At 36.2% G+C, this 8,627-nt stretch overlaps 1 protein-coding gene across 1 annotated transcript; it reads left to right on the top strand.

Annotated features, from left to right (window-relative positions):
- The first annotated feature begins 1,787 nt into the window (after positions 1-1,787).
- LOC135686093 (RIB43A-like with coiled-coils protein 2) lies at positions 1,788-8,524 on the top strand. The gene is made up of 6 exons (XM_065202258.2): positions 1,788-2,020; positions 2,471-2,552; positions 2,881-3,163; positions 3,426-3,834; positions 5,094-5,260; positions 8,275-8,524. Exons 1-6 carry the CDS (start codon positions 1,904-1,906, stop codon positions 8,354-8,356), a joined length of 1,140 nt encoding a protein of 379 aa, XP_065058330.2. The 5' UTR covers positions 1,788-1,903; the 3' UTR covers positions 8,357-8,524.
- The last annotated feature ends 103 nt before the right edge of the window (positions 8,525-8,627 follow it).

Raw genomic sequence — 8,627 nt, 5'->3', positions numbered from 1 at the left:
GCTCTGTATCATGTCACTGGTTTCCTTGATGAGAGAATGAGCCAAAAATTGCGGAAGAAAGCAAACAGGTTTGAAGGAATAAGAGAGCTCTCCAATGAAACGAATGCTATCAAAGGGCGAAAACAAAAACATTTGTAAAAGAGGACTACAATAATTGAAAATAGGTAGGGGATTTCAACAAAGTACGTTCGCAAAAGTTATTGTGTGTATCCATAACGTAGATGGACTGAAAATATATTATTAAGCCTGCTTTACACGAGACGAATTTTTTCGTGCGAAGCGAATTTTTCGCCGCGAATGCGCGAAAAATATGCGCAGAAGGGGAGATTAGAAAATTGGCAGAGAATTCGCAGCAAATTCGCAGCGAATAATTCGCTGCGAAAATGTAGAAACCATTCCTACTTTTTCGCCTTGTAAAATAAACCAATAAGAACAGCAATTGATGACAGCTGACACAAACCCAACTAGTGAACAAGAGAGAAACACTCTTTTCACAACAAATCTTTCTCGTCGACGTGAAGACATGGGAAAGGGCTAGGCCGAATGGTGCTATGCAATGTAAACATATAGAAACACTGCTAAAACAAGTGATTCTGCCATCGGTCAACATCTTTTAGAAAACCCAGATTGTGCAAAACTCTATAATGACGACATGTTCCGGATAATTGGCAGAGCCTGGTCGTCCTTCCATCTAGCAGTTTTGGAGTCAATCTACATAAAAACGAAAAAACCGCCATTGTGTAGACAGAAGGAGTTCGTTTTTTCCCTTGGACTCCATTGGTAATTTTTCATTAGGCTCGCGGCACTGATTGGTCAACTATACCAGTCTTGTGTTTGCGTTTTTCTGATTGGCCTATTTCGATCCACAATTGGGTATATATTTTCCATCGTGTTCTTTCGGAACCTTATTCTGACGTTTTATGCTCTGAGGAGTGTCAGACGAAAAAGCTTTTAGTATGTCGTAAAATGTTTGCTTTTTTCAAAGCCATTTTCAAATTCTGTACCGCAAAAAAATTGTTCACTATTGTTATTGTAGTACGTTGACTTGACAAACCTGACCAGTTTCTCTAGTACATTCTTCTTCCTCAAACACCAAAACACCAGCTCTCTCGGAATCTGATCATAAGACTTTTCTAGATCGACAAAATAAAAATACAGGCCTTTCTTCACTTCCCAATACTTTTCCTGTAGTTGTCTGATTATAAAGATTGCAACGGTTGTCCCTCTTCCTCGGATGAACCCTATGTGGGCATGTGCATGTTGTTAATCTAAACGGTTTATCTTAGTCTAAATCCCTTTCCGCTGTTTTCATAATCTGCTCCAATAGCTTGATACCTCTGAAATTTCCACAGTCCATTGGATTGCCCTTTTGTTTGAAAATAGGCACTATAGCCCACTGCTATATCCCCCCCCCCCCGTAAATGGGTAAACTAAAAGAGCAATACTTTTTAAAATTCTGTTTCAAAACCCCCAAAAATTGTTATGTGTTGTTGATTTATATCTCCTCTAACTACCTGCATCAGAAAAGGCACTGAAATAGTTGTGAGCCACGAGAAATTCAGTCCTTAAAACAAGTAATTGTCCATACTGAACCCTATTGCAACTCGTTTTCTGCCACTATTTAAAATGGCGGAAAGTAAAAAAATTTGCCTCACTCGGCAGTACGCAGCATGACCCGCGTACGCAGCAAGACATCTAGCGCCTTCGGCGCTTCTAGATCATTGGAATTGGAAGGTAGATTATCCCGGCGAAAACGAGGCTTACCATCTCAGTTTATCCTGTTGCTACGCAACATTTCTTTGCTTCGGAGCAAAACAAATTCATAGATACATCGTTCTAAGAAAGTCTTATATGCAACAAGAAAAGCAGAAGTGATTAGCTTAAAACTAAAAAGCTGTCAAAAATGTATAAACTCGACCTACCCATCGATCTCAAAGAGTCAGCAGCGATTGAGCGTCGAAGGCAGAGGGAAAAAGAACGCCAAAGTAGAATATTCAATGCTAAAGTTCGGACAATCGGGGTAAGATTTTGGTTGTTTCAGGCAATTGCAAGCAACTAAATATGCTAATGTCTCCAGTTGTTCACCTGGAAAACTGTCCTGAAATGAAAGTTCTAAGCATATTTTTTTCGATAACATTAGCTTGTAAATAATGCAGCTGTAGACTCTAAAATTAAAAGCTCAACAACTTTGGGACGCTTTGCTTGCATAATTTCAGAAGAAAGCCACTTTTTAACAACCACCTTTCACATCAGTCTTAAAAATCCAATGTTCTTTTTCGATTGAATGCCTATTGGTCGTCAAAGAATCAGAATTTCTATTTAATGCCCTAGCATAAATAATTGTCATTATTGTAATCCTCTTTGTGATAGGTTAAGATAAATTCCAATTACCATTAGTTTATATCTTGTCAAAAAGGTGAAATTAAAAACTTTTTGTACTTTCCAATAAGGGTTCTTGTTATTTTAACAGGTTGATACTGAAGCTTTGCAACAACAGTGTGCTGAAAGAGACTGGGTAACTAATGAAGAACAGAGAAGAAATGATGCTTTTGGTATGTCAACAAGTCTAGTTTCATTGTATTTGTGCAGACTATAGAGTGGACAATATTCCAATGTATTTTCTATTTCTGGGTAATGAAAATGAGTCTCATAAATATCACGTTTTTTTATGTTTCCACACATTTTGACACTTGCATGTGTCTCACGATGATGGTAAAATACATCCCTGTACAAAATGTAATGCATATCCTATTTCTTTCCAAAAAGCAATGTCTAAAATGCTTGTTTATTTTTATTAAAAATATGTCCTCTGATTCTGAACCTCCTTTCCAATTTTATTATTTTTAATCATGTACTCAAAGAGTGTTTTTTTCTCCATAGCTAAAAGTATGATAAGAAATGACAAGATATGTGTCTTACTTCAAAAAAGACAAGAGGAGGACCTAAGGAAACTCAACATAAAGTTGAATGAATTTAGAAAAACGTTTCAGACCCCAGACAGTAGCAAAGAATGGGATTTAAATGACCCTAAAGCTAAGATGAAAGATGCACCTGCTAGAATATCTGATGATGACCCAAGATGCGGAGTTTCAAGCATGCAAAGATTCCTAGGTGAAGATCTTAGTGGAAAAGAAAGGAAGAAACTTCAACAGGAACAAACAAGGTTGTTCATTTTAATATTAAATATAAAATTGCTTTGCTTGAATTTTTTTTCAATTTTTTTCTCATTTTCAGCTTCTGCTCTATAATCTTCAACAACAAGCAGCTGGCTATTTGGGCATGAAATTGTTTTCAGTTTGCAGTTTCTACTTACAATTTTTATCATTCCTCAAACAGTTTGAACATTTTCAAAATTTACAATTCTTACATCAATTTTTTGTATGTGTATACATAGACAAAACCTGAGCAAGTTATCTTTCTCAAAGGGAATGGTGCAAACAGCAAATGATGGAGAAAGTCCAAAATGATGCAAATGTGAAGCAAGCCAAGCATCTATATGACCTGAAATCAATTGAAAATGAGCAAAGAGCAATGGAGCTTGCTAAAGCAGAGCAAGAATGTAAACGAGCTATCAACATGGCAACTAAAGAGTTCAACAAAGCACTCCATAATGAAAAATCAGCCAGACTGGAATTAGAAAAGCAAAAAGAGCTTGATGACAGCATGACAGAAATTTCGAATAATGTTTTTGGGGACATGTTAACTGAAAACCCTGCTGTTGCACAAAGTGCTTTTGGTTCACATCGTGTTATTCCAGATCGGTGGAAAGGAATGAGCCCTGCAGAGATTAACAGGATCAGAGACATTCAAAATGATCAGATTCAAGAGAAAAAGGTACTATTTCATTCTTAAGTTTATTAATTCAGTTCATCATTCTATTTGAGAACTGAAGTGCTACAACTCACTAAGCCAATCATCTTAATCAAAAGTTTTCCAGCAACACTTTTAGACATACTTTTGACTCCCTTAGGCCCCAATATTGGCAATAGTTTGTAAAATGTGTTTATAGTGTCAAATTATGTTCTTTGTTTGCTTTTCTGTTGAAAAATCTTTAAAGAATGCCGCCATATTCAAGTCATTGACATTGCTTAATTTAAGTTAAGTGTAGATTTCACAATTCTTTGACACTTTTATTCAGCTTTCTTTTGGCAACACAGTTGTATGGGTCAAACAGGGCTTTTGGTAACAAAATGGCAAGTGTCCGTGTCCAAGTGTAAGCATTATTTCTCATGTGCAAATCACTTACTGGCAAGGGATATCAATTAATGAATTTCCACCCAAAAGGAAATAAATATCCTGTGTTTATGTGTTCTTCACTAATTCAGTTTAAGTTCAATTCCATTCCCAGTCATTAACAGGCCTTATCCCAAGATATAGCTCACGCAAATGGGCCAGGCCTCTCGTGTCATGTTTTTTTTGCACTAGTGAATGCTTCAGGTAAAGATAGCCAGTAATAAAACTCAACATTGTTGAAAGTATTTGTAATGTTTAGAGTGAAAGAGAGTATTTGAAAGAAAGAGTGTACAACCTTGATGTGAGTTTCTTTACGTATGGTAACAGAGAATGAGAAAAACTGTCAATATAATTTTTAATGCACCCAAGATTAAAAACCCAATAAAAATGTGCTTGGTTTATATTTTCTATATACATAATGGAAGTCATATAGAACATTGTTGCAGAATGGTTATTAAATGTTGTATTTAAACTTTCTATGTAAACACTTCAACTGCCCAGACAATATGCCAGCTTGGTATCATCTATTTTACTTTGGATTATTGATAAAACATTTGCTCATCACAATTTACTTTTTTGACAAGTGATTGATTGCCTATGTAGTTGGGTTTACATGACTGCAGACATGATTGCGATAGATTGCTTACATCAAACAGAAAGGCCTGGGTTTTCAGTGCTTTCAAAGTCACTCTCTCTCTTCCTTTATCTGTTAAATTTTTTTGTAAGGCAAAATGAAGCTAAATCCAGCCAAGAATTGAATATTCACATTGTTTGACTTTGTAGCTACTTGTGTATATGCATATGTTGAATCCATTGTTTCATATTGCTTCATAACATTGTCAATGCTCATAACTTTTTAGAGACTAGAGGAACAAGAAAGGCAACAAAATGAAGCTTGGAATAAAAAAAGGATCGCTGAAGCAAAAGCTGCCTTGGTTATGGAAAAACAACAGCAGAAGCTGATAAAAGATCTAGAAAAACAAAATGCTTCAGAGAATTTAAGACTTTCTGCTGAACAGAAATCACAGTATGTATACAAGATATTATTTATTACGAAAAGCAGTATAGGTTATAATTATATACACCTATTCGAAATTTATGGAGGATTCATATGTATCTATTGAAATAGAAAATACCATTACCAGGCCATACAAGGAATGAATTTGCAGGCATGCATCCAATCGCACTTGTTAGCAAATCAAGGTGTGCAATGGGGCACTATGTCTATTTTGGAATAATGAAGTATTTATGAACATTTATTAAAAGAGAAAAATTTGAATATTTTACCCATTTGTAAATTATTAATTTTGTACAAGGGTATACATTTTCTTCGTTCGAAGCTATTTATCATATTGAATATAAAAATTTAATTAGAAAGAACAAAAACAGGAAAAAACGACACAATAGTGAGGTTAATTGCCATGCTATAAAAAGTTGATATCTATAAAAACAGTACTGTAACGACCACAAAACAGACATCTTTACCCCAGAAGAGGGGTACTCCCATTAGGGCCTGATAGGAGGTCCAGTCGGTTTGAGGGTCTTACTAAAGTGCTACCGAAAGGCCCATTTTTGATAATAACTCAACTGTTCAGTTTAGCTTGCGATTTATTATAGATAACAAACAATTTCCTATCTTTCCCAAAACAACAACAGTCAATTGTGAAAAATATCTTTTAAATGTGTACATTTTTAGTCGGTTTACGTTTGCTCTGATGAAAGCCCTTATGCCGTGGCGAAATATTAGCCTTCATTAATTTACCTGTGTTTATTGTTGATCATTTTCGTCGCATCACGGTGTTTCTTATTTGCTACATTTTCATCGATTTTTCGCCGCAAGAACTCCTTGGAGTACTTCGAGCAGACTGCTATCGTGAACTTTTCTTTTTTCACACAATCATAAAGCTCTGGCTAAACGACTAAATATTTCACTAAACATTTCACTCAAACTTTTGTTTAGTGAAGTTGAGCGAAGTTTAGCGAGGGTGGAAAAACGTGACTAAACTTTTCACTAAACTTCACTCAAATTTTTTGAACTGCGAGCTGTCTATGACGCTGTTGGGTTGTAGGGGATCTTGCATAGGAATTTGCAGTTGGTTTATTTTGCTGCATGCACAAGCAGTGGATAAAAATAAGAATCGGATGAAGCGACGGGAAAAAAAGATATTTAGCACATTGACAACAAAGTTGACTGTTGAAGAAGACAGTAGCGTACAACGAGATATGCAGAAGTCTCATAAGGGCTTTTGGGTCACGTAGAGACAGGAAAACCAACGAAAACCGACGGAAAACTTTGGATATTCACAGCTAGAGCGCCTACGTGATCACAAGAAATGTTTAATTGGTGGCAAAACTAAACATTTGCTAAACAACACTTTACAACGCTAAACAATATTGACCAGTTTCAAACTTTGCTCAACAACACTTAACACGACTAAACAACACTAAACAGGGTGGCAAAACGACTAAACTTTTCACTAAACATTTGGCTAAACTAAAGGTGAGTGAAATGTTTAGTGAAATGTTGAGTCCTTTTGCCAGGGCTTAAAGAAATTTGTCAAAAAAGACCAGGGGAGCACAAAGCAATGGATGCTACCAAGGACATAATTTCAGTAGTTATGCTACCATTTGAGGGTTACTGTCAAAAATGGTAACATTTAAGGGTAATTTTTTAAAATTTTCGCGTTAGCCCTGTTTGACCCTGACTGGACTCCCTGTTAGGCCATAACGGGAGTATCCCCCCCTTGGGATTTTTACTACGTTTCTGTGAGCAGTGTGAACCCACAAAAAGGGACTTTTGGAAACGCTCTAAAAATGTTTAAAATTGGAAGCAGTGTGAACGATCAAAACAGAAAAAACAAGTATCTTTCTCTAAGCATGTTTCTCTAAGCACAGTGAATGCACAAAAATAAACATGTTCCCCGCCGTAGAGTGTAGATAGATATAAGTGAAAACCTAGTAGTGTGAAGCTGCTAAGGCCTTGTTTACATGATATATGGTTTTCAGTTGACATCACTTGGTTTCATATTGGATCTACCTACTTTTTTGCGTGAAAACTATCCAATCCGATATGCATCATACCGTTTAACACGTCGGGATATATATCAGAGGCGTGTCGAAAGACCTTCAGCCTTCAGGTGAGTGGAGGTGGGGGTTAATTACTGACAGGACGTGATAGAGAATTTTCAGATAGAGTATGTATTTCTTTTCAAAATCTAATAGCATTTTTAAGTATCGTTGTAGCGACTATATCATCGAACTGGACAATAATTATTATCAGGGAAGTCACTACTGCGGGAGCTTGGGGGTAAGAAGGGTGGTGTTATTGTTAAGGAGTTCAGTGAAGGCCGGCGCATAGTTGGCGCCGCAAAAAAATGCAGAGAAGATGCTTCAGGGATGGTTGGGAAACCAATGAATTGGTGCGTGTTGCACGTCAAAAATGAACAAAATTTCATAAAATAAAATAACAACTTTGTACAAGAAATGTATATTTGGTACAACGTTTCGAGCTTAGCTTTTCGTCAGGTCAAGAAAAGTTAAGCTCGAAACGTTGTACCAAATATTCCTTTCTTGTACAAAGTCGTTATTTTATTTTATCAAATTTTGTTCATGGTTGGGAAATGCATCCAAATATTTACAACATCGCTCTATACCCAAGGAAGATCTTGGAAAATATTCATAACCTATCATATTTGCCTGACTAAAACAGTTACCTTCAATTCTTTAGCTGTAGGCACCATTCTCCGCAAAACATTGTTTCAATTCACAACAATTTTTAACATATTATCAGACCTTCGAATCCTTTAGATCTGTATATCGGCACAGGCCCAGTATACAACTTTCCTGTCAAAGGTAGCACAATGGTTGGCACAATCTTGAGGGAGAGCTCATGTGGTGCCAGTTCAGTCGAGGCATCAATGCCTTCGTCTTGTAAATTATTCCTCCTATTTCCTTGTCTTCAGTTTTGTTAAATGACTTCTTCAATATCTGGTGTTCTATTTCCTGTACCAATTTGAAATGAATATGTTTTATTCATTTTAGCTCCGACTATATAAATAGAGAGGTGTATACAAATCAACCTACTGCTGCCTTTTTTGACCAATTCAACAGAAGTAGTCGATAACAGACGGAGGAGCTAACAACAATTTCAGAAGAACGGAAACATTGTCGTACAACTTAGCTTATCTTTATCTTACTGTGAGGTGTATAAAATGTGTAAATATCTGAAGTTTGTCTTTGCTAAGTGTTGCTTAAAAATGTCACTTGTAAAAGATGAAGTTGTTGAACCTTAGCATGTCATGAATTTCCTGGAGCTCTAAATTACCCAGTTCTTGAAAACCAGAATGCATGCTTCAAAATATATAATAAAAATCATAAGGAGAAAAAGCTACCGG

Source organism: Rhopilema esculentum, chromosome 6 (genome assembly GCF_057945365.1).
Source record: "Rhopilema esculentum isolate cy_ngs chromosome 6, ASM5794536v1, whole genome shotgun sequence".
Classification (NCBI taxonomy): domain Eukaryota; kingdom Metazoa; phylum Cnidaria; class Scyphozoa; order Rhizostomeae; family Rhizostomatidae; genus Rhopilema; species Rhopilema esculentum.
This window is presented reverse-complemented; position numbering and strand designations above follow the sequence as displayed.

Coding starts and splice junctions, on each gene's coding strand:
- LOC135686093 (XM_065202258.2), top strand. CDS start 1,904: ATGTATAAACTCGACCTACCCATCGATCTCAAAGAGTCAGCAGCGATT. Junction 2,021..2,470: donor CTAAAGTTCGGACAATCGGG/GTAAGATTTTGG, acceptor TTATTTTAACAG/GTTGATACTGAAGCTTTGCA. Junction 2,553..2,880: donor GAGAAGAAATGATGCTTTTG/GTATGTCAACAA, acceptor TTTTCTCCATAG/CTAAAAGTATGATAAGAAAT.